Consider the following 26606-nt stretch of genomic DNA (forward strand, 5'->3'; position numbering starts at 1 on the left):
AAGTGTTCCTGAAGGTTGTTAAACCTATTTTCTTATATAATAAGTGGCTTCCTCTGTTCAACACCTTACACACAAACTCACCTCAAAACACACGGCTGCCTGTCACCCTTTTTGGCAGGAAACAGGCAGTAAACATCTCTCCTTCCACACAAACAGCTCTGGCTGATCAAACTGAAACCATAAGCTACCTGCAATACCATAGGATTCTTCCAATGTAGTCTCTACTCCTTCAGGTATAGGGAAGTAGTAAGTAAATCTCCCTTACTTCCCCCTGCATTAAAGGAGAAAGAATTATATACATGTGTGGTTGAAGTAGAATTTGAATTCAACCTTCTTTGTGGGGTTTGTCACCAGAACAAAGGAAGCAACTCAAATGGAACATTTGTTTACTGAGCACTTTCTGTAATTAATTGTCCGAAGCATTGCCAAGTCACTGACTCTTCATGAGTGCCTGAATGTGTGAGAATATATTTGTAAACCAACTCCAGGCTGCAGGTCACTTGGGCAGTATACACAAGGAAGCTTTCAGGATATTCCAGACTACTTAAGGTAGTTTTAGCATGAAGAGTGATGCTAAATGGATGCAAAATCTGAATTTTCATTAGCTATGGCTTGAGGTGTGAATTTTTGACCAAGTTCGTATAGGACTTTGGAAAAGTCAAGGTAAAATGCATGAAAGAGTAACTCCTGAGGCTCAGTGAAATATTTATGGATTCAAGTTTGCTGAGCTTGTGCAGTTCCATTCTCAGTTGCTAGTTTGCCCACTGGTTCATGTGGATTACTGTCATGTCTCCAGTTAGACTGTATTGCTTTTCTCATTATTTTATGTGACTGGTGTTTAGCAAAAAGTCAGTTGTATTGTGGAGAAGTATCTAGATAGGATTAGAAGACAATGACTGCTTTTACTTTCTTGGCTTGCCCCTTCAGCTATGCCTGCTATTAATATGGTAGCACAGTTACGGAAAGTCTGGTTTTGGTTCTGAATGAAGAGTCCTCTGCTTGGATCTGTTCCCTGTGTGCAGAGCTTTTGAGAGTGGCACCTGAGCAGGGAAAGGGAAATACCTGAAAAGACAGTTTTGGAAATGGAGAGAGGATTTACAGTTGAAGAGATCAATCCTCAGCTCTATCGTGATGGGACAAATTAAAATATTTGATTTTCCAAAGAGTCTTATTGATGATACTGATGCTGAGTTACAACTGTGCCATTGAAAGGCTTTTTTTGGATGCAGAACCCTAATTAAATAGAATTACAATATTCTGCAGGAATGTGTTGAGTCCATTAAACAGTGATGTGCTTTTCTGTCACCTAAGCACATAGGTAGGCATTGGCAGGGTCTCCTGGCACCTGGGATCTTGGGCCATCCACCAGCTCACTTGTGTTCTGCCCAGCAGCTTTGAAAATTTTCCACTCTGTAGAAACGGAAACATTTCCAGTGTTTCAAGTTTTAGCTAAGGTAGAAATGGAAATGTTTAATTTTGTATAGAACAGAAAATATAATTCTCAGAGAAGTCTTTTTAGAATTGATATGGGGTGCTGCTAGTGTGAACTCTTTCCTGTAGTTGGGATGCTTACACATTGAGGTGAAGACGAACAAAAACCTGTGTATTTTTTAGGTGAACTTTTTTTTTTTTACTGAAAAGCCCCTTCTTATTCCTGAGGAGTTACTGTAGGGTTTATTTATTCTCATTTTGAGATTTGCATAGAGTAGGTGTTTGACATAAGTGGCAAAGTGGGGTTAAGATGACATATCTTTTCCTGAGGAAATTTAAACTTGACTTTATATGAGGAATTTTCCGTGCAAACACTGTGGGATTGTGTGTAGGTTTGGTAGTCTGACATTCTGTGCATGTAGAGGAACCTTTTTGAAAGCTTGCATTACTTTGGGCTGTGCTATCTTTCTTTTTGAATGTTTTGCTATTTGCAGCAGAGGTGTGTAAATATTAATTCAGAATGGTTTGTCACCAGTACAGGTGACCCTTTCAGTATTTGAGAACCCCGTATTACAAAGTATTTTGCATTATGACATTCTTATTAGAACTTAACTATGGGAAACTAACTGCCATAAATCATCAGGAAAAGTATGACTTTAAAAGCTCTCTCCAAGATTTTTATTATGCAAGTGTGCTCTGTAGTTGTGGCAGTAACACAGTTAGCTGTTTTACACAAATTCATTATTACTAGGTTAATTACTAAAATGCTTACTAAATAAGTCCAAAATCACACAGTTCAGAAAACCTTGATGTCTAGAGGCTTGTCAGTTTTAATTAAAAATTGAGTTGCTTAGTTTGATCAATAAATCTAAGCCACTTTAATTAAAAATCTAGGAGTCCAGGAGTCATGCCCTGTTGTGACAAGAACTATAAAAGCACAGACTAAAAGGAAAGGTGCAGGTGAAAATTTGATAATGTATGCATGGCTACAGCCATCTCCTGTATTCTCCAGGTCAGGGAGAAGTGACCAGTGGGATCTGTAACGTTCTTATGGAGGAGATCTTTGTCTTCATTCAAAGGCAGTTAGATACAAATAAAATACAGTAGAGCCTAGGATAGAGTAAACACCTTAAGGCCATGAAATATTCCACTGGAAAATAAAGCTTGAGAGTATGTATCAGTGATAAAAAAATGTATTAGAGTTAGCCAGTTCATATACATTCAGTGTCATTGATATGTTTGGGGTTTAGCTCCAGGAGCTGAGTTTTCCAGGAACTCTGTCAACTTCCCAGTATATATTTTCTTGATTTTTAATGTACAAGAGTTCTTCAAAAGTATGGTTAACAGTAATACTTCAATATTTATGGTACTGCAGGAAGCACTGAGCTGTCTTTTTCTTCTGTAAGGTTTATTTTGAAGTTCTGAGCCTGTTGCATGGGTTGCATGATGTAGCTGGAGAAGTCTGCCTCAAGTGGGGTGAATTTGTGCCTGTGAATAGCTGAAGGTTCAGACCCTCCTTTTTGTGTAATAGAATAGCAGTGTGACAAAAATGTTAATAATTCATCTAAGTGCCTCAAAATCAAAATATAAATCAGTTGCCTAAAACTTTTCTTTCCTAACTTCTTGGTGGACTTTGTATGAGAGGTTTGATTGGAATTGTCTGAGAAGTTACCTTGCTAATTCTTGGAGTAAATGGAATACATGTGTCTTGGAGGAAAGGAAAGAGGAAAAAGATCCACAGTTATTCCATCACTTCATCAGTTAAGAATAGCAGCATTAGCACTTAAAATCCTGTGGAATGATTTGGAAACTTCATTGGGATGCTTGTTGAAATGGAGCAGGGGTTTTTATTCTGCAGAGAATAGGACTCAGGATGATTGAGGTTGCCTGGTTATCACTGAGATGTAACTTCTGTGCTGAGTTTCAAAGAAGCAGCTCATCAATGAAAATTGGGACTTCAGAGTTGCAACCAGATGGTTGCATTCCTGATGCATTTGTAGTTTTGTTTAATAGTGATTGTAAGTTTGAGTAGTGTCATTTATCAATATAGGCAAGTATTATGGGGGAGATTTGAAGGCATTCCAGCTTGTCTTTGTTTCTTCTTGTCAGTTCATATTGACAAAAGTGTTTGTCTGAAATTCCAGTGTGGAGTATTTCAACACTCACATAATTTGAACAAGAAATGTGCATTTCATTCTTATGTTAGTTTAATTGTATCCAGGTTTTCAAAGCAGAGGAGGCTGCAGATGTCATGGTTAATTTACAAATAACTTTTTAATGCTGTTTTTATGAATATTTATTAGCTATTCCCATTAATTACAGGTATAAAAAACACTGTCTGTCAGATGTCAGTGTCTGCTTTGGGACATAAAAGGAGTAGGTTTTTCCTGGAATTTTTAGGATATTAGTTTAGTTATTGCTGCTCTCAGTGCATAAGTTTAGGACATTTTCAAACCAGATAGCAGGAAATGAACATACATACATTATATGAATACAGGAACTTGCAGTGAAACTACCACCAGTACAATCCCAGTCCTCTCTTGTACTCTCAAGGTGAGTATAGGAAGTGCAGGAGAAGCTGCCAAAGTTGGGCTATGGACACTGAAAAGGTTGTGTGTTAGTGATGTGTCGAGTTTTTAGTTTTGCAGGTTTTGGGGAAAGGGGGCATGTTGGTTTTCTTGTGTTTCTGGTTGGGTTGTGGGTTTTTTTGGTTTTTCTTTTGTTTTATTTGGTTGGGTTTTTTTGTTTGGTTTTTTTTGTTGTTTTTTGCTTTTGTGGGTATTTTTGGTTTTTTTGTTTTTAATTTTAGAATTTTTAAGCAGGGCTTGGAAACAGCAAATTGCCAAAACTTGTGTAGAAAGTTATAAACTTGTGTCTGTTTACTCAACCCCAGACTAGGGATGGAAGTCCAAACCCTCTCTCCCAGAAGGGGTCTAAAAGAAACCAGGCACTGCAAGCCCTGCAGTGCCTGGAGCAGGTGAACAAACCTTTGGCATATGATACATGAAGAGCTAACTGCCTACAGAACCGTGCAAAGCCCAGAAATAATTGAATTCGTGGTGAGATTAAAAAATAACAGCCCAAACCAGGCTGTTGTGCTGTGTCTCATCTTTTCTTGCACTTCATCTGCTTCATCAGTTGTGCTGTCTGTCCAGAAGTAACACCTCTGTGGGCAGCATATTGCACATGTAGAGACATACAAGTGTAATTAGTGAAACAGAGCTTCTTTCTGGTGATAAGTTGGTAAGGCTGTTTATCTTCAAACTCTTGACTTAATTTGTGGAAGAAACCCATCCTGAGTTGTTTATATCTGTCAAGGAGTGTTAGGCACTGGGTGATATATAGAGGGAAGAGGCCAGGGAACCATCCCCTGCCTCATTCTGCAAACCAGCTCTGGCTTTTGGCTGCAGCATTCAGTGAAGTTGTCAGCCAAACCACCTACGGCTTTACCTGAATTTCTGTTTGCATCATCATTTGTTAAAGACAGCAAGGAATGCTGATGGTCTTGATGGCTTTTTTGAGACCTCAGTTTGGTCACTTTCTGAGGACAGTTTTTTTGGAAGATGTGACATTCTAGTTTGAGCAGCAAAATGCCATTAGAAGGACAAAGTCAGACCTGCAGAGGTTAAGAGCTTTCAAAACTGGAGTTTTGTGAGCAATCCTCTGGTAACTCCCATGGTAAGAAAACTATTTAATTATCTGATAATATATTATTTTACCCCAGGGTCTCTACATAGATCAAGTGCTTAGTTATGAGTGATACACTACTCAATGTTATTCTCTTTTAATTCAGCCTTTGGCTTCCTGCCTTAAAAATGCTCCTTGCAGAAGGTGAGAAAAAAAAGGTTTCTCTAAGGACTAGTTGTTGATGCTATTACTGCAGTGTTTGCTTTAAAATTCACAAAGCTGCTGTGTAATAGCAGGACCTAATCTGTTGTAAGACATTGAGCTGGCATATGGAAGAATGAGGTTTAAGAGAAGCATTCCATAATTAGTGCTGCTTGTCAAGTAGTTTGAATTGAGTTTTTTCCCCATGTTCAGTGTCATATTTATCACTTGACAATAGTCAAAGCAAAATTTGCATTGCCAGAACTGTAATTATGATTTGGCAGGTCATCTGCAAATCACGTCCAGGGGTTTTCAGTCAGACCCCCAAAACAGAAAGTACATAGTTCACAAATAGAAAAGGATTGGATTAAGTAATTGCACCATAGATGACATTTTTTCCCTCAAAACTGGCATTCCAGTTATTATTCCAGAAATTGCAGCCTGTCCTTCATGTTCCTTATTCTGCATGTCCTTTTATACTTCCTAGGTTTTACAGTAAATGAGGCAGAGATTATGTAAATAACCCTTCTAGCTAAATATTCCCCAGAGTAACATTGTGCACACTGAATGAGTCAGAGATCACGTGGGGAAAATGATTTGCAATCATGGAATTGACCTCACAGGCAGAAAGAGCCAAGTGATATAGTAGTTGGATGGACAGTCTCTTCTAACATGAGATGAAACATTCTTTTAAGGCTCTGTGACTTACTTTATAGTGTTTAAACAAACCAAAAAAGCCTCCAAAACAGAATGCCATTATGTGATGCATCAGTATTCACAGAACTCCTCAGATCATTGCAGCTGAGCCACTGGCAGAGGGAGTTTGCCCCCTGCAAGTACCACAGGGCAGTGAAAATGCTCTGCTGTGGTGTGCTTAGATTTTTCTCATCAGAAGTGTTTCTGCCCTTTCTGCAGGGACAGCCTATCTGTTCCTTCCCTCTGGCTAGAGCTGTCCCACTGTATTTTCTCCTCAGTCACACTTCTCACTTTCTTAGTACCTTGTCTCATACTTCTCATCTTTTCTCCCCATCTCTTGTGCCTCAGGTCTCTCCTTTTTCTACTTAGTTCCCTGCTTCTTTCCAGTTTCATCCAGTTTCACTTTCTTCTTCTTCAGCTGACTTGCTCATCCAGCCTCATCTCTTGAATGCCAGTCCCAAGGTTTATCTATTTTTCCAAAGTATTCCATGCATTTCAGGTACAGGCTCAAGTGGTTAAGAGCAGAAGAAAGATGTCCTAATTTTCAGTCCTTGCCTTATTATAGACCTCAGGAGCACTTTCCAATAACTGCTGGAAAGCTTCTCAGCCTCTTTGAGCCTCAGGTATGGAACACACTTGAAAACAGATTGTTCCTCTGGGTTAGATACAGAACTTCAACAAGTTTTGATTGAAAGTGTACAAAGTACATTATCAGTATTACTTTCAAAATTCTTGTGGCCTGACTATACTTGAGTGGATTTCCATAGAAAAAGCAGAGGGTGCATTCTTGACAAAAACCCAATTTCCTGGCTGACATAATTTCACTCATTAAAATAGAATAGGCACTTACATTTGAAAAAAAACCAGCCCAGAATATTGGCAGCATGGGAAAAAACCCCCCACTTTTCCCTTTTGTTTTCCTTCAAGTGCATTCTGGGATGCAACGCTTCAGTCAAAAAAAGAAAAAGACTAAAATAGATAACAGGAGCAGAAAGTTTAGCCTGAGAGGTTAAAGTTGGACAAACTCATTAGTAAAGGGACAGTGCTACCAGCTGCAGCTGTGTGAAACCATTCTAATATAAGACAAATATATCTGCCAGTTGATTTGAGGTGCCTTTTTTATTTTTCTTTGAACTATATGACCTAGGAGGAAAGAATATACCACAGAAACAGTTTAAGTGTGTGTTGTATCAGAAACTCATTTTTGATGGGAACAAGAACTCTAAAATCTGAATAATGCTGCAATTTCTGTTGCACTGGGTTGCTACAAGCTCAAAGTTGTTTAAGTTGCATTTGCATTGCTCTGAAGATGTTCACTTTTTGTGGAAAACAAATCGTTCCGCATCGTAGATTTTTAATTTCTTTTTTTTTTTTTTACAAAACAAATTGTTCCAACAGAATTATTTCAAATTTCCCCTGGTTATAGTAACAGCTCTAGTTACAGCTGTTATATATATATAATATATAGTTATAATATATAGTTATATAATTAGCCTGTATGTTTGTCTCTCATGTAACACCACATTGACATTTCTTGGTTGGTTGATTGTTACTTAGACTAGAGCTTGTTCTCTAAAAATATTGTGATTGCTGCTGCAATATGTATTTTTAAATAAAAAGCAGATTATCATGATAATATGAATCAGAAACTTTTTAAACTTTTAGTCCTCCTGCTAGAACCATTCAGGTAGTGTCTCCTCCCACACATAGACCAGTCATGGAAATGGAATGGATGCAATTGAGTCTCCATTGAAGTTGATTGGGCTTTCACAGAGAAAACTGCTGGAGGATTACTCTTGAGGATTATTCAGCTGAAGCTGGTAGAATGAGAGTCACATAAAAACTGCTCCCCAGAAAGAGCAGGCAACTCCAAGAACAATGCTTTTTAAAAATGTAATAAAATGTGCTGGAAACCCTAGAGTCGATGTTTTATCACATGACATAATTTTCTATAAATTATGAGGACTAGATACATCACCTTTGTTTAAAGCCTGTAGACTTTGCTGAAGATGGATCAAGCATGAGTTTGTTTCAGGATCTTTCATAGCTGATATAAGTGGTGCCTTTCAGAGAGGGTTTTGGAGTGGCTGATGGCTCTAGTGTAAAGAAGGCTACTGCTAGTATGTTAAAGCAACTGCTCTTAGTACATAAGCCTCCCATTTTCTGAGAAGGACTGATAAAACACTCTATTTTGCTGGTGTATTTGAATAATGTAGACAAATGAGACAGTTCAAGATGATGAAGCTGAAAGCTTCTGTGTTAAGGCATTCTTCGTTCTTGCAACCAGATTGTGTGAGATGGAAATAGCTTTTCATTGATTTCCCTTACCTGAGGCAATAGCATGCAGTTCAGGCACCTTGAGCACTATGTAGTGTTTCTATAAACAGGTATTTGATTGGATGGATTCTTGTACCTGTGGGATTTTTTTATGCAGCATATTTATATAGAAAAGTGATAGCACTGCTGAGACTGGGAACAGCAGCTGTAGGAGCAGCACTTATGGTTTGCTGCAAGCTTTTGATGCTTGCTTGGGAGTACGGAAGGAATATTCTGTGTGTATTCTCCAGTCTCGATACTGAAGTAGCTCTTTGCTCAGGGGACTGCGTACTAAAAGAAATTTGGGGCAGTAAAACAGTAACTACATTTAAAAAAACCCCAACTTTAAAAAGACCAGTCATCTGGTCTTTTGCTGGATCAAAAACTAGCAACAGTCTTCCGTTCACAGGTGTGAATTGCCATAGGCCTTACTTTCAGGACATACCTGTGTATCACTTTACAGCAGGTAATACTCTGTCCTAGCATGGGCTGTTTCCAGTATTTGCCTTCCATTTTCCAATTGCTCAGCTTCCATCTTACAGAAACCAATTATTGTTTCTCAGGATTTTTTGGTTGGGGTTTTCTTTGGAATAGTATTTGTAAAATTGTAGCATTAAACAGAGCTGGAGTCTTTTCTTGACACATTTTTGGTATTGCTGAGGAAATGTACGTACTATTAATTTTCCTATTATAGCTCCTTGATTAGCCCCTCCTAAGGCAGTAGTTCCAAATGTTTCCAGTCATGCACATTAGATCATTGGAGATGCTTTGTGGAGGTGGGGTGGATGAGTGACTAACATTTTATTTAAAATCCTAGCTGGACTTGAATCTTTTACAAGTTGCTGTAAATCTGAAATAAAATAAGTTATTTTAATCAGATAGATCTGTCAGTGAGAATTTAAAAAGAAAAAAGCCACAAACCTGTGAAGTTAAGCAGAAATACTTCTTTTTCCATCTGTTTGGTTGAGCTTTCTTCCCCATTATTAGACAGACTGCATTTTCAGATGTAAAGTGCTACAGAATGGAAAAAACATAAAGCAGTAATAGATGCACTTGCCACATTATGCATTAATGCCTTATGTGTCTGATAGATTGCAGTTAATAAAGATCAGGTTTGGGTAACACTTCAAAGACTTTTCTAGTTAAATTCAGAGAACCTTCTTGTTGCAAAGCTGAAATCATTAATGGAAAGAAGGGTTCTCAAGTTGCTGGCTGGGAGGGCAGCAGTTCCCTGGCCCGTGCCAGTGGCAGCCAGCTCTGCCCAGGGCCCACGTGCCTTGATCCAAATACAAGCTCACTGCTGCCTGGATGGCATTTGGGTAGAAACACAATGATTTTGTATTGTGCACACATCTTAGATCTTCACCATTCCTTGATAGGAATGAGGGGGGAGAGAAAGGCTGTAACCCCCAGTGGCTGCCACAGGCTCTGCATGGCCTGGAACCTGTGGTTAGAAAAGCACACAGAGTTTACAGTGACTGCCATTGCTCTGCTTGTCTCCACTGCAGCAGACACAGAGGTGTAAATTCATGGCTTGAGGCAGTGCAGAGTCTGCCAGTACAGGTGCTCCTTCCTCATAAACTTGTGCAGATACCTCTGCATTCCCAGATGGAAATTCTCATTGCATGTCAGGCCAGACATTTACAGTGCACTGTCTGTGGCTGTGCACTGTAACCAGAGCTGGCTAGCATTATTTTTACTGCAGAGCTGTTCTTCACATGCGTTTTAAAGTTTCTTGCACATTTTGCTTTTTCAGGAGCCTCAGTTCCATTTGAATTGTGTCTGGTATTTTGTGCCATAGAGATCTAGACATATTTAATATATCTTATCTCTATATATCTATATATTTTTCTCTCTTTTTTTTTAGTTGGCAGACAGTTGTCCTTATGTTCTCTTACTATTTTATAAAATTAGAACTATTGGGGAAATAAGACAGTCTGCAGGATTTAAAATGGATCATTGCTCTCTTTCAGTGTGTGTTCAGCTGGGCAAAACTAGGTTGACTCGATTTGAGGTAGTACCTAAGGGGAAAGCATGGTCCTTGGCTATGTAAAGAGAAACAGTTTAGCTGGAAAATTAACATTTGAAGGACCCCACATTCCACTTTCTTACATGGACTTGGAACTTCTGTAGGTTTCAGGAGAAACAAGACACCAGCAGTTCAGAGCAGAAGTTCAAAGTTCACGGCAGATGTGGTGGCTTCTTGTGTAAAGAACTGGGATTTATAGACTGTGCATATTAAAGGACACAATGCATTTAAGAATAAACTCCGCAAAGGAAAGAACAATTTTCAGATTGCTGTTTCAGAAACAAGTATTTAAATTATTTTCCTTTGGAGATGTGTTTATTCTCTGGGGTGCCAAAGGATTAATGTGATTATATAGAACCACTACAAAAATGAAAACAAGAGTACATATTGCACACAGAGAAAATATTAATTATGAATTATGTCTGAACCCGGAGAAGCAAGAAGGGATATGGGGCCTTGTAAAAAGCATTTTCCAGTTACTGTAGGTCATAAGAATGAAACATTTCCAAAAATCTTAGTCAGTGTTTTAATTGCCTGTAGAGGTGGTTTCAGGCCCAAGCTTTTCCAATTTCTAGGAGTGTGTTATCTCAGCACAGCTTTGACACAGCTTTGCTAATGGCAGATGTGAGCCCACATCTGCTGGCAGACCAATGATTTTCTGGTGTTTTGCCAGCACTTCTTTAATTAAAACAAGTGTCAAGGATTTGTTTAAAAGTGTGCTTTTCAAATGTTAACCAAAAGCTAAAAAGCTAGCAGGGTGGTTTCTTTGTTTTACAGTCTTAACTGTACCAGCAGCTCATTTTAAGAGAACTCTAACGGTGCAGGGCAAAGAAAATACTCTGTGTTGCTGTCCCTCAGACTACTTTCATACCTGCATATTTCAGAAGAAATTGAGGCATAAATAAAGCTACTGTTTCCAAAGTACAAAGTTTCTATCAACAGCAGGCACAGTGTATTTTAAGAAGTTTGGCCACAAGACAAAGGGATACTTCTAAAATTCAGGTTTAAGTGTTGCCTCCTTCATCACCACAGTGCTGTGCTGCTGCTGGTATTTCACTCACGTTCTGAAAGCACAGGAAGAGAGGTTGGCGAGGTGTCCTCCTTGAAACAGCAGCAGGGCCAGCTCTGAAATGCCTTTTTTGTGTGAAAATATCAATATCCAGCACTTGGAGAGCACTTGGCTCAATGCAACCCCACCTGCTAAATTTACATCATTTTGTTGTCCAAGCAGTATATTTTAGGTAAGAGAAACATCATCTAAAAATATACAAAATTATGCATTCTAGGTGCTATATTTAATTTTACAGTGCACAACTGAAAGAATAATAATATAAAAACCCTCTTCCAGTAGAGAGTATATATTTCTAGATCATTTATATCTGCCTCTGCATACAGGAATCTGAGATTTACCTTAGTAGATGCAAAGTATATTTTTTGCTGCTTTGACCTCCCTAGATCTGGTTTAAAAATGAGATTTTATTTCTTTGTTTACAAACATCCAAAGAGGCCATCCTGTTTTCTGTATCAAAACCCCTATGAAAAACTTCAGGTAACTCCCTCAGTAATCACAAGACAAAGATTTTGAGAGAAAAAAAAATAAATTCCAGATCTGTCATTAACAAAACCCTGAATCAAAGTCAGCATTTTGTTTACCAAAAAACTGTTGTCAAGTCTCTAGCAAGCAGCACGATTTTAATGCTCTCATGTCACTGAGGGGAAACTGAGGGAGAATCACACAGTAAGTTAAATATTTTAGCAAAGTTCATTCCAAAAGTCTCTGGGAAATTTTGGAAAGAGATCTGGACTGTATAAATCCTAGCAGCCTGGCTTAGCCAGAGGAACATTCTTCATTCTTCATTCACCTGCAGCCATGCCAAGGTGCCTGCTTGTTGCAGCACAGTGCCCTGGGCTGGGCTGAGCTGGGGCTGGGCAGGGAGTCTGAGCTGGGCTGGGCTGGGCTGGGCTGGGCTGGGCTGGGCTGGCCTGAGTTGAGCACAGCGGAGCTGAGCTGAGCTGGGCTGAGCTGGGGCTGGGCAGGGAGTCTGAGCTGGGCTGGGCTGGGCTGGCCTGAGTGGAGCTGGGGCCAGGCAGGGATGGGCTGGGCTGGTCTGGTCTGGCCTGAGCTGAGCTGAGCCCAAGGGCTGCGTCCTCACCCACGTCAGTTGTGTGTGTGTGAGCTGGGAGCAATGGTGAGCTCTGGAAGGGACAGCTGTTAGACACTGTAAATAGGACCTGTCTTTGGGCTTGCCGTCTTCTTATCACACATGCTTGTTGCTGTATTTTAGGAGATTTAGTCAAGCTATATATGACAGTAGTAGTAATTAAATTGAAGTGTAAAAATAGCTTGTACTCTCAGAGAATAAATAAAAATTTAGGATCTACAGGAACCCCTGTACTGAAGCTTCACTTTTGATTGTATAGAGTCATACTTTTTCATTTTAGTGCTTTTCTGCCTACAAAAGTGCTAAAAAGCCAGAGAGGCCAAGAGAAAGTGCCTGGCACTCTTAGGTCTTCTGAGAAAGGCTCAAGGATTCCAGTTTCAGGGAGGCTGAGCTGTAGGCAGCATAAAACTGTCATTGCATTCAGCTGTGCATTAACAATTTTGGGGTTAGTAAATGGAGCATAGATGTTAACTAGTATATATGTAGAGTATAATATAACTCTTAAGCCCTGGTGATTCATGTAGTAATTTTGCCTAGTTGTACTTCATACCTAAAGAATATTTTAGAAGACATTAAAAATAGAAATTAATATAATCTGTGTAAAGAACAAAGTAAAGTGTTTTTGCAGACCAGATTGCTCAATTTTTTCCTCAAAATTTTATATTGCAATTAAACCTTGATGAATGAAATGAAGGGCAACTGAGTTGGGGCTTCTAAAGTAGCAGAGATGTTCTGAGTTAACCTGTTGTCTGATTTTTGCTTGATCCACACAGAGTTTAATGTATTTGTCTGTCCTTTGTCCTGCTTTAAAGCACTGAGGTCTCTGTCTTGTGGGCAACTGTCAGTAAGTTTAAAAACAGAAATTGTAGCTAAATGAAAAGGATCTTAGAAGGAGTGGGTGTCACTATTTGTTGGCAACAGCAATGAATATTTTGATATTTTTACTCATGCATTGCCTGCAGTTGGTATGAGCAGGGTGTACAGGAAATGGTTTATGAGCCAGAAATACTGGTACACGAGAGCATGAGCTCAAGGGTCAGAAAAGGAAAAACAAGAAACAGCTAAACTTCACAATAGGCTGGTAGAAAATGTGTGCCAAAAAAAAGGGAAAAGCATTCCAGAAAGAAACCCTTCAGGCTGACTTTTTGGCTGGTGCAAACTGATGTTTGTTCTGCTGTAATTTAGTGTGGTGGCCTTAATTTATGCCAGGTCAGGTTCTGTCCCTTCACCTTTAGAATATGTGCAATAATTGGCACATTTCCTTGCCTTGGTTGATGGTTGTGGTGAATAAATGTTCTGCATTGCTGTGCCGCACATGGAAGGAGCTGTGCTTCAGTTGTGGGAATATAGATTTGCTTTCTGCAAAAGGCTTTTGGTCCCACCCTTCCCCCTTCCAGTGTGGTGGATGTTGTGGTTCATGGTCCTATTTTCAGGGAAAGCTTTATTTTTATTTTTTTTTCCCCTGTTTTAATTAGAGGGTTTGTTGAGGAAAGCAATATTTGCTATTTGCATGTACTTGGAGATCTCAGAAGGGTGGGTGAAGAAGCACAGATGGCTGCTTGGCCAGCAAGAGTGTTTATTCTAGAAGATTTGTTACCATGATTTTAATAGAAGATAAAGTAGTCCATGAACCTTCCCTCGGGCATGTCTTTGGTACAGTTTATAGCCCACTCACAAACTCTTGACTCTGACGTCCCTTTGATCCAGTTACATCTTCTCCCAGAGATGGAGGGTACAGAGCAGGAACTCCTCTGAGACCTCTGATGTGCCTGGCTTCCCAGCAGACACAGTCTTTCCTACTCTACAGACGTAAGAGAACTGACTTGCAGTTGCAACAAGAGTTGTTTTCAGTGATTCTCTTCTTTTCCCTTTGAAAACACAGTTATTTAACTCTGCTGTTTTCATAGAATGTTATCTCTAGCTTTCCCTTGAAATCTGTCATAGAGAAAAAAATACTCTGCTGTTCTAGTCAAGTACTTCATGTAATATCTCCTGGTTTTGAGTGGTATTTTTAGTAATCATTTTTATTATCTGAAGGCTGTGGAAAAAAAATGCATCTGTGCCCAAAGCTTGCCTATTTTCTCCAGGCATAGAAATAGTTCTAATTAACCCCCTGCATTTGGTAGAAGTCTTTCTCCCCTTTGTGTGTGCCCACACACAGAGTGATCTTCTGCTGTAACTGCAGTAATGTGAGGATTCAGGCAGAGCAAAGTCATTAAGTGTTTAACTTGTATTTGCTTTTGGAATCTAATTCACATGCAAACAAGGCTGGTCTGCCAAAGGTGTGCATTGCAGGTGACCTAAGGATCCTACTTCCACCTGTAAACCTGCCCTGCCTCAATACCTCTGTGTGCACACCTGCTTGTACAGAAGCACCTCTTTAGTTGCAAAACTCCTGTACCAACTGCGGGAGCTCAGGATCTGAAGGCATGAGTTAAAATGCAAAGTAAGGCAGTGACTGTAATAGCAGCATGCAGAAATGCAACAGGAAAAATGAAAATATGGTATGGAGGCATAGGGTGAGAATAAGAAGCTGCTATGGTCAACTTCTAATAAGTTATGAAAGCATGTACACTGAGTGTTTCAACTCTGTTGAATCTGAGCCCAAAAAGTTAATTATGAAAAATGTGAAGCTGTTGTGAAAAGGAAGTAATTATTATGTAATATTGAATTTATATTGAAGTGTTGTGCTGTTGCTGAAGAAAATGACAGCCCAATGAAAGCTTTACTTTTTTTTTTTACTTTTATTTTTTTTAATAGAACTGTTGCTCCATTTACTTCACAAATTAATTTTCTTCAACTTTTGATACTGTTACTTAAGAGCACAGCTTGTTACCTATTTTAAAGAGGTCTCCTGATGTTTATGTCATTCATCTGGATTAGAATTTTGCAATGCCTTCACTAATCTTCTGAAGTTCATAATTAAGAAGGCAAAGATAACTTTGCTGTTGATTATAATGCTACTTTTTTTTTTTTTTAATCTAAACAGATGTGTCCTGAAAGCAGCAGGAATATTAGAGAGGTACAGTGTGCATCATACAATAACAAGCCATTTATGGGTCGATTTTATGAATGGGAACCTTTTGCAGAAGGTAAGGGAAAACAACTTGGTTTTGCATTATTACACAGATTGTGTTTTGGAAAGGCAGATGTGATTTTTGCTTAGTGGAACCATCATGCAGCTTTGATCCACAGCTGATGTTACCTATTTTTACAGCTGGACATGAGTCAGTGCAGATGAAGGTAGGTTTGTATCTGACACCCACTTGGATCTGATAATGTTTGTTTCTAATGTAGCCATATCTCAGTGCTTGCCTCATCTATTGTAGGCAAAGTGAAGACTGGCAGAGCTGCACCTCTTTATGTTTCTAGTTAAAGCCATGTTTGGCTTTGTGAAGTTGCCCAAAAGGAAGTTTCAGAGCTGTACAACTCTGGCACTTTGTACCATGCATTGAGCAGAGCAAGGAGCCAGGCACTCCAGCAAGCACATGGCTGGAGGCACATTCTGCACACAGCATCACTTCTACAAGGTGGCCCTGAAGACTTGGGATGCATTAGATTTGATGCATCCCTTTTCATACCCAGCTGAGAAGACCCAGCCATTGCTGAGCCAGCTCAGCCCAACTACCTCTTCTTGCTTCCTGCACAGCAGCTCTGAGTCACTCTATCTTTTGCCAGGAAAGATGAATCAGCTGATCTAGAACATGCCATGATAATTTTTTTTCCCTCCCCTGCATAGCACAGCTTGCTCCTAATGTTTATACTGGATCAAGAAGGGCAGTTAAATTGTAATTCACAGCACTGTCTTGCTGGTGAGTTAAGTGTGATTATTGTTATTTTTAAAAAATACTCATATTTTTATTTCTCCCTCATTCAGATTGGTGCAGCTGCATTTCTAACCCATTTTATCTGCTGCTCCAACATAAACTTTTGTCTTTATTAAAAAAGTCATAATAGAGGGACTATAAACCCTATGAATTTAGAGTTATTTAATGAAAAAACCTAGTTTGTATGGGAAAACCAGTAGCACATGATTACTTTAAGGGTGGCATTTGAGAAGAAGGGTCCAGTTGTGGCAGAGGGGAAACATCACAGTGACATAACCATAAAACCTGTAAGGAAGTTTAACTCTATAGAAATAATGAATGTTTTAATCATACAGATAAGTTAGCTTTCATTTTTAATTGTGATGAAAGATTCATAACTTTTTGATGGCTGGATAAAAGAATTTATTGAAAGGAGAGAACCTACTGGTTGATTGAGAAGGGCAAGTCTCTGGGGATCTTGCCACAGGAGTCTCTCATAGTGAAGAATGGCTGCATTTGTTCAAAGGAGGGAGACACCTGCAGACTTTTATGTCAGAAATTCTCAGTAAGGTTAAAGATGGAATAAAGTAATCTCCAGGAGAATCTGTAGCTGGTATTTTGTCTTCAGGAGGATACCTGGATTGTCTTGTGCATCCAAACTACATCATCAAATGCAATATTTTCAAATCAACGACTGCAAAAAATCCTGAACAGCTGTAGACTCTCTTGCTTTGACTTCTGTTTGAAAATGCCAGCCAGGTATGTGTAATAGACAGCCTTTTAATCAGCAGTCCTAGCCCTGGGTTTCTGTTCCAGCTGGTAGAGTTACACCTGTGCAGGCACAGATACTGTGAGCTCTGCTCTCTGCAGGGTCCTGCAGGGACCTTGGGCTTTAATGTCCTGGTCGCTCTTCAGAATGGTGAACAGTGAGGGCTGCCCCCCAGATGTGTAAAATTTGAAAGAGCTAAAAATGTATTCTCTGGGGACTTGGTTTTTTCCTTCCTTCTAAGTGAAGGAAGTTACAAAGAGAGAAATACTGCAAATTTGAGCAATTTCATTTTCTTAGAGAAAAAAAGAGGTTTTTGCAAATCAGAGCTTGGTCCACTGTGAGTCAGACATGGTTTACCGCTAACAGATTTTGAGTAACTTTCCCTCAAAGTAAAGAAAATGTTAAGTTTAAATGGAAATAATTCTGTTAATTTTTTTGTTTGTTTTGTTATTTTACAGTGAATTTTTAATGGGAAGTTTTCTAAAATGCATCCTTGATTAAGAATTCCCTCTAAACGATGTTTTGATTTGCCTTTTGTTCTAAAGACATCAGCTCTAGTTTCAGAGCTCCCCTTTCAGGTGACTGCACTTGTCTGCAGGGCAGGACATTTATTTCCCAGGAATCCTGGCTGTTCCAGTGTGTGTTATTTTACATGTGCAGCTGTGGCTTGTGTTAGGCTGACTGGATGTTGGCTCTAGAGGCAATAGGAGCGGGGACGTGGCTCAGGGATCATCACAGTGGTGTCTGTACACATGATTTAGTTCCACTTGGTAGAGTCAAGATGTCTTTGGCTTAAAGTGCTGGATGAAGCCATGTGAATTTCTAGGAACTGAGCCACGCTCAGATCTCAGGAGCTGTTTGAAGAGCTGGTGCTGGCAGCCAGGCTGGAGGCGGGAGGGCTGTGCAGAGGGAGCGCAGGGAGAGGCCCCGTTCCTACTGGATTCTCTGGGGACAGCACCTTCACCTGCTCCTCCTGGGCACAGGTGGCTCTGGCAGCCAGCAGCAGCTCTGCCTTTCTTCCCTTTTTTCTGACTGCCAGGCCTGGCTTCTCTGTAACCTCTGTTCTTCTGTTTGATGCTGAGAGACAGGAGTTGTTACAGAGCCTCTAACACTGCGTTGCTCCTGGGAACAGAGTCAACTGGGATAAAAATTCCTGTAGCTGAAAGCAGGGTGTGTCAAATGGCACTGATGTCACTGCTGCTTTTTCTGTAGGGGGAAAAATGTGTCCCCACTGTACCCCAGTACTGTTGTTACCAAACCTAACTACTGCTGGGCACCACAAAATGATTCAAAATCAGCTGTGGCAAAAGAGGCTGGGAATAGCACCCAGCCTTGTGAACAGGCCAGGAGGCAGTTTCAGCTGGCTTCTCTTTACTTGAAATGTGTCAGAATCCAAACACTGAGTGAATGGAAGGATATTTGGTCAGCATGGTTTCTCATGCTGAACTTCAATGGTACTCTTTGCACTAAAATAACACTCATGTCAGTACTCCATCCTGAAGCCTGTGTTGTGTTCAGAGAACTCACTGTACAGGTAAATTTGTACATGCTTTAAAACCATTTATCAGTTCACTTTTGTCTTAATATACCTTCTAGTAACCTTATAGCTAGAGATGTCTGCCTGCTATTTATCTGGGATAAATATAAACAGTGAAGAAAATTAAATTTAGAGTTAAATTCCACAAGTGTCTAGTAAATACTGCAGCTTCAGTACTTTGTGTCAGACAAGAGGCATTTAAGATTTAGTCTGAATCAGTTTGGGTATTAAGATGGAGTCTGAAGTGTAATGTAATGCAAAGCTGCTGCATTTATTGATTAGTGTTTTCTTTCTTGCTGAGCTTTTAGCAACAGTTTTCACTCATTTTGAATGACAAAATAGCTTATTCTAACATACCAAAATGGAGTGGCCCAACTTAAGATATTAAGTTGCTAAAATACTTCTCGAGTTGTCTGGCAGTTGATGACACTGAATACACTTTGTGAGGTCCAATTAATATGATTTAAGTAATTATAAAATGGCAGAAAAGCCTAAAATCTCTTAAAAATCTTGATCAGGTGCTGAGAGGTGCAAGTAGCATCAAGCACTTGGGGTACCCAGGAGTCAGAGAGGGCTGGTTTCAGGGAGGAGGTATGGGAAGTGCAGTTACCAGGACAGTGCAGAAGCTGCTTCTGGATGCTGGACAGTCTGCTGTAGGCACCGACCAGTTGTGCTGGTGTTTCAGGTTTGGGAGCTTGTGGCTCAGTTGCCTGGGCTTTTGCAGACAGGAGTATAAGGCCTTGAGAGGAGACCATTTATTCACTTCTAAAGTCTCATCGATAAGATGTTTTGTGGAATATTTTCCATTCAGTGATGGAACAGCAGAAAGCTGTTCCAAGGCCAAGTATATATATATAATGCTTATTTTATGTTTTCAGTGGCTTAGTGTGAGGTTTTTTTTCTTCTCTTAGAATTGTGAGCTGTGTTTATAAACAAATTATAGATATATATGGTGTACAGGCATGTTATTAGAACAAGGATTCATTCAGTGTCCATTGCTGGGGTTCATTACATTGTAGTATGAAACCATTCTAGAAACAATGTGAAGGTAGATATATATGGAGAAACCTAACATTTGTGTCATCTGTTGAGGTTAACTGGAAGCAGAACTTCAGCTTAGAGTACACAGAGAATTGATTGCTGTGCATAGTGAGGAAGGTGGGCCCTGGTGTCCATTTCCTGAATGTCTGTGATCCTTGGCAGTGCAGTCCTTGAGCCCAAAGGTATCAGAGTCCCAGTTTTTTATTAATGTTTGGCCTTCCCTGATTTGTGACTGCCATTTCCTTGGGGCTCAGGGGAGGCTCTGCTGAACTATATTCTCTCAGTGTGCAACACTTGGACAATCTAATATTTTCACCCAGAGGACAAGAAGTCATCTTACTCTTCTATTTATACTTTCTCCTTACTTCTAGTTAGTGAACATAGAGACATATATATATTCTGTAACTGTATGTGTATATGTACCCATATATACTGGGAATCTGTACACAGTATCTCTAGAAATAATCCAGCTGTGCTGCAGTTCACCCAGCTGCAAGGTATTATATTCAATGAGGCAGCTGCTTGAAGTCTTCATTTCTCATTGCAGCAGACCATACTTCTCTGCTTCTCTTTTGCCTCCACCTGTTAGAAATCTTCTTGATTGTTTCTATTCCATACTGTGGCTAGTTGTTCTTTACAGTGCATGTCCTTTAATTGCATTCACTTTATTTTCTAAGACAATTTTTTAAAATTCTCCTGTTTTATGTGAAATGCTGTAGGCAGTCAGATTGATCAGTGAGGCATCAGACAGTTTTGGGAGACTTGAAATGTAACAAGTAGATGGTGTTTATATTTATTGATTAATTGCAACTCAAATAGTGCCTGCTTCCATAGATAAAAGACATCCTGAAGTATATACTTGTAATTACTCACAAGAGCTTAGGCACTACAGGCATAAAATTTCTCTTGAATTCTGATGGAATATGATCTCTGATTTCCTTCAGATTCAGTGGAAATCCTTTGTGAGGCAGTAAAGTATCCATTTTTCACACATTACAAAAAATTATATTTCACTTTTAACTGAAATGTTCTTGAAATATTGCTCACTTATGAGACTGAAATTAATTCAAATGCAGAACAAGAAGTTCACTTATACTGTGTCACTGTTTTCCCCTTTATTTATTGCTAGTTTGTGAATGGATCGCAAGAGAAAGCACGTGGAAGTTTGCAGTTTTAAAAGTATGGTTGTGGTAAAGTATCTGAGGCATTTCTTTGACTTCATCTATAAATCTGCTTCCTGAACATCTGTTGTGTTGAGCTTGACCTGGAAATTGTAAATATCCTGTGTATTACTGAAATATGCAACTACTTCTATAGAAAGCTTTAATAAAAAAAATTGCTGAGATATTTATGTCTGTGGAAACCTAGTGCTTCCACATGGCAACATACCTTTTATAGTTATTCTTTCTGTGTAATTTTATTAATATACGTATTTTGATTTACTTTTGTAAGAAGCTTAGTGATATTAGAGCCTGGTGTTTACCTTTGATGCTGTGGTTTGTTACAATAATTAATAATGCATATGTATTTTTAAGTGTACTACTTCAAGCAGGGCCCACCATACTCTGGTGACTGAAATGAGCAATTTCCCTGTAAAAGATCACATGCACCACATGTAATGTTTCTAATTCACTGTGCATACTTGCCTTTCCTCACTTTTTAACTTGCTGTTTGGAGGGGAAAGTGGGTTAAGAGTGGTGAGAGCAAGAAGTGGGTGTTTATAGGTGGACACCTGGATGAGCTTCAAGAATTGGAAATGGTTGTTAGTGCCTTTAAGAAAATGGGAAATTACATCCATCAAATGTTGTAAATTCAAGAGACTCTGAAGTGCAATGGAAGATAAACCATCTAAACAGAATGTATTTGTAAGACAGGAGAGTGAGAGAAAGGAGATGAGCAGACAGTTCATATCTGTCCTTTTCTTACAGGCCTTAGATAAGTGTAGCCTAGGTTTGCTGTAAGAGACACTGCCCTCTGTGTCCAGGTGACCAATATTTACTGATACATTTTAGAGTATCTGACCCTTCCAGTTGCATTAATTGTGAGTTGGGGAAATGTCCCAGGAAGAATTATGCCCTCATTTCAAAGCACACTTTTTAGCTCTTTTGGTTGGAGCAGAAAGTTAAGGACGGATGTTGTGGCTTTAGGGCTCAGATGTAGAAAGAAAATTGTATCCAGATTGTGTGGTACTGAAAATTCTTAGACTAGAACAGAATGTAGAAGGAAGATTTGTTGTTTGCAAAGCACGTGTGACAGTGAGTGGTACAGATACTTTGATAAAATTTGTCTGTTTTACCTATAGTGTCTCTTGAAGCAAGATGCAGACATCCAATATCCAGAAGAGAATTAAAAACAAACACCTCCACCCCATAAAATGGAATAAATGGAATGCTTTTATCCACCAAACACAAGCTCTTAATATTAAGTACTTAGTAGCTTTATCAGAACTTTCTCAATGTCTGACTTGGCTGTCAGGCAAAGTCTGTAATAAGCAGGGCTGCATGAGTCAGCAATATATTAGCTCATGTAATCAGTCTATATCAGACATGTGTCTGTGCTTCTTATATAGCTTCATCGTGTCCAGTGGCTGTGCAGAGCAGCCTAAAACTTGCTGCAAGTGGACAGCTGAGGATTTGGATCCCTTTGATTTGAGGAGCAGTCTGAGTTGTGTAAAGATGGCCAAGGGAATACCCTGGAAACAGAGGCCTGCTAGGGATGCAGGGTGTGGTTATGGATGTGATTATCCAGGAGTGTAAATTAGCATAGAGCAAGGTTACTTTAAATTAACATACCCTAATAATTTGACCTGCCCTGGCAATTCCAGGGGGTTGGTCTCTGTCTTTTCTGAGTCCTTAATTTTGAAACAAGCACGGCTTTCTCAGCAGCAAAACCTCAGCTGTGTATGAATAAGAAATAAAAATAATGCTGATTCCTCTTTTCTGTCAGTTCTCCCAAAGGTTATGTAGTAACCTATAGTCTTAACCAGTGGGAGGAAAAAAAATACCCTTTGGAATCTCCATTTCATTTTGTAGCACCCAATCTCTTGTTGGGTTTGCAAAGGTAAGGGAGAGAACAAATGGAGATGTTGACTGTGTTATTTCTCCCACTCTGCAGTGAATGGTGTCCAAGTACCTGTTGCTTGGGAGACTTCAGTCTTGTTTGCTGCTGCCGTGTGTTGACTCCTGTTGGCCGTGGCAAAACTCCATTAAGCTTCAGAGGCAAAATTTCCCTCAAAAAATTTTCCTTTGCGGTTGAAACAACGTTTTACTCCCTTTGAATTCTTTGTAGCAAAACACCAATTAAAAAGAGGGCATCCTGTCCTTATTCCTACACCTCTTTGGGGATACAAAAAAATGAGTCTGAGTCTGAATTCTCCTAAATCTATTCTGTTTGGTTATAGATTCCTTTTGTAGCAGAGCCATGCAGGATCAAATGCTCTGAGCAGATGTATTTTACAGCTCCACAAGGAAACTATTTTGTATGAGTTCCATGTTTGTAGTCCTAGGAGTCCTTGTCACGCAGATCTGCATAACCATTTCTTGTGGTATGATGATGAGAATGGGGGGGAAAGTTGGGGTTCACTGTGTTCTGCAGGTATGCACTGTCTGTATGAACCTCATCTCCCAAATTTATGAAATAGTCTGGAGAATAAAATGGAGCTGCAAGGTCAAGACTGTGTAATCATTTTAGCACATTATGCATTAACTTTGGGGAATATTGAATAAACAGGGCAGCAGTTAAGCAAAGGATTTTTATGTTCCATTTTTGTTCTTAAATGCATGAAATATTTATTCAACATATTTCTTGTACAATTCAACATATTTCTTTTACCATTTGCAGTTTTAAAAAGTGAATACACTATCTTTGCCTCAGTTAATGTATGGAAATAGTTTTTGTTGATTCAGTTACGCATTTCAAAAGGTTTTTAAATAGTTTCATAGTATTTTCCATGTGTTTGATCTCAGAAAAGCTTTCACATTTATCTGTTCCAGCCAAGAGCAATTGTCCTAATGTGGTGGTGTGTGTAGCAGGTTGCAGAGCTCCCAGTCAGGTTGCTGCTGAAGTTAGAGAAAAGCAATATAAATATAACTTTTTATAGGTCCTAATGGTATAAGAATTGTTAAGGTCAGCATGAGTTTTTCCCATTCACTTCAATGGCTTTTGGATGAGGTAATTTAGAAGAAAATTCCACATGTAACTAAAAAAGTGAACAGAACTGAGGTCTGATCCTGAAAAACTTTGTTGCAGACTGATAATATCCAGATTTCTTTGTTTCCAAAGAATTAGTATGTACATAATTCCATGGAGGCTCAGGAACTCACTAGGAATTTTCACAGTTTCTTTGAAAAATGATGAGTTCAAAGAGTGCACCTGCACACCTGCACTCTGCTCTGCTCAAAGGTTCAGGGAGCTGTTTCTGAGTGTGGGCAGGGTTCTCTTGGGTGGGTGTATGAGCAGGGACTGAGAAAACAGTGACATAAACATGGGATTCAGACTCTTTCATTTTGTGAACAAATTACAAGTACACAAAGAAGGGCTTTAGGATCATCTCCAAGACCAAAGTACTTCCCTTCTTTACCCCTCCCTAAAATGTCTCTGTCATTTGTTTTACTGTATATCTTCCTGGGTAATAAAAATGATGACTAGAAATGAAACATTTATTCTACTGAACTTTTAAAGTATTGTCAGTTGTCGTAAAAAGTGAAAATATTATGTGTATTTCTAGTTTTAAAAAGCTCCAAACACTGAAGTAATAGAGAAATGGAGAAATGAATTATGAAAGGGGCCCTAGTAAATAGAGACTCTTTCCCATGTGTTTGGAAGACTGATATCTTCTGTTATGTTATATTGAAATAATTACATATTAAGATACTTTTCACTTATAGTTTGTTTATTTTGAGCCTGTTCCAGTCTCAGCTAATATGAAAGCAAGCGGTAACTTCAGAGAGAGTCAAATGTGAATCTAAACATTTATGTACTCAAAAATTTGTTATGCATACTCTCAGTAGTAGAATTTGCACTTTCCAGATGATTTAGGTGTAAAATTCTATTTTCTTAATGTCATTTCTATGGCATAATATGGGTTTTAGAAATTAACATCTGCATATACTGGAAGGGTAGATATACAAGTTCTTTTTCCAATGAAATTTGTGCATTTTACCTGATTAGCATTCTAAATACTTCTGGAGCTAAGTTTTGGGTCAGTCTGAAGTGGGGCCAGAACCTTTGGTCATAGTTACCAACAGAGTGTGGTGCAAGGTCACAAGTCAGAAGTTGTGGCTGGTTGAAAATTTTAGGGAGCCTGCTGAAGTCTGGAAGATGTTAGGTTTCAGATCTGGCAAGGCTGCTGCTGTGTTTTCCTCAGTGGTGGCTTATTGGTATTTGACATTTAAACAGGGTGTAGGGCACTTTAAGCATCAGCAATTTGTGCCCAAAGTGGGAGGTCCCAGGTGCCTCAGGTGCCCTTGTTGCAGGTGCAGCCATTTCCAGGGATGCTGGGGTTGCTGCTGGAGGGGCTGTCCCAGACCTGCTGTGGAGGTTCAGCTGTGCCTCACATAGCCTGGAAATGTGCAAACTGCTCTGGCCTGTGACAAATGCAAGGTAAAAGTCATTTGCTTAAGCCTCTCTTATTCTGCTAAAACCACTGTCTGTGGGCTTTGAGGGAGAAGACTCGATGTTTTGTGGTGCAGGAAAGCCAAGGTGAGTCTCTATGGCTGAAGCTCAGGGCTGAGACTTGCTGAGCTCAGGCTTAGTCTGAAGTCACTGTGCAGGATTTTGAGAGTGGGGAAAGGGATGAGAGGTTGTAAAGATAAGCTACTGTAGAGGGTTCAAAAGGATTGAGTATTACAGTGTATTTTATAATGTGGCATTCCTTTAAGAGCCCTCAGATTGACAATTTCCAACAGAGCAGAGTTCACAGCTCTCACTGATGTTCCTGTTTGCTGGAAAAATGAGGCCACTTAGTAATAAGAACACAGGTGCTTGTGATGCACATTATTCATTAAATACTGGTATTTTTGTGTCTCTGGAGTGTTCTGTTAGTGTTTGGTGGAGTTGCTTGGTAGTGCTGATTGTTGTGAAGGGAATTAAGAAGATTTTGCCAATTTAGACAATATAAGTAGTTGGACTGGCATTTATATATGCTCGATACTCCTCCTTATTATGATGAATTACTATTTTCAAAGCAAGGAAACTCTTACCCACTGTGAAGAAAGAACTTATAATATGGATGAACATCAGAAGAAAGAGATTCCCAGTGGTAGTATATGAAATGAAAAGCAGAACTGGCTTCTATTGTGCTCTGTTTCCATTAGACATCTTGGAAGTTTTATAAGTGTGGTGCATAATAAATATCTAAGCCACAGTTTGAGGTCTTTTACAAAGGACAGACAGTTCTTGTTAATGTTTTTCTGGATCAGTCCTCACTCTTAGACCGAGATTGATACAAATCTCTGGCATTTGTCCACCGACTCAACTTGTGAATTTGTTAATTTGCTTTCCATATTGCACTGTATAACTCTGAATTTAAATCCAAACACCACAAATTTAAAATTGAATCTGAAAGAGCCAGAGAAACTGCATTAAATTTGCTCATATATCTACAAAGGGAGGAGATCTGCTTCTGAGTAATTTTGGTCAGAGGCCTAAAAATGCTGAGGTGCAACCCACTCTGGTTGGTTCTGCTGTAACACTACAGAGATTCCTCTGGAGAGAGATCACAAAGAGCTAACTGTTTGGACCCATTTCACCACTGAGGTGAATATAAAGTATAAAAACAGAAACAGACCTGAAAAAGTTGAGCTTGATCTTTTTTCAAATGTAATAATATGAGTCTGGTGACATCATCAGATCTGAAAAGTAATGTAGACTTTTACTGTATTTTCTTTTCATTGCTCCAGTATAAATGTAACCCAGTGTATATAAAATGCATTATAGCAAATCCACAAGCAATTTCCTTCATTGTAACAAATACTGCATCTCATTAGAGCAA

General features: G+C 39.3%; 1 protein-coding gene across 5 annotated transcripts in view; it reads left to right on the plus strand.

The window, feature by feature from the left end:
* THSD4 (thrombospondin type 1 domain containing 4) overlaps nucleotides 1-26606 on the plus strand; it is a 264552-nt gene that overhangs the window by 75036 nt on the left and 162910 nt on the right. For all 5 annotated transcript variants that reach the window (XM_033070905.2, XM_033070906.2, XM_033070903.1 and 2 more), the window contains one exon: nucleotides 15452-15554. In XM_033070905.2, the coding sequence (XP_032926796.1) occupies nucleotides 15452-15554 (103 nt within the window). The remainder of the gene's footprint in view (nucleotides 1-15451; nucleotides 15555-26606) is intronic.

Source organism: Catharus ustulatus, chromosome 12, assembly GCF_009819885.2.
Source record: "Catharus ustulatus isolate bCatUst1 chromosome 12, bCatUst1.pri.v2, whole genome shotgun sequence".
NCBI classification, from domain to species: Eukaryota; Metazoa; Chordata; class Aves; order Passeriformes; family Turdidae; genus Catharus; species Catharus ustulatus.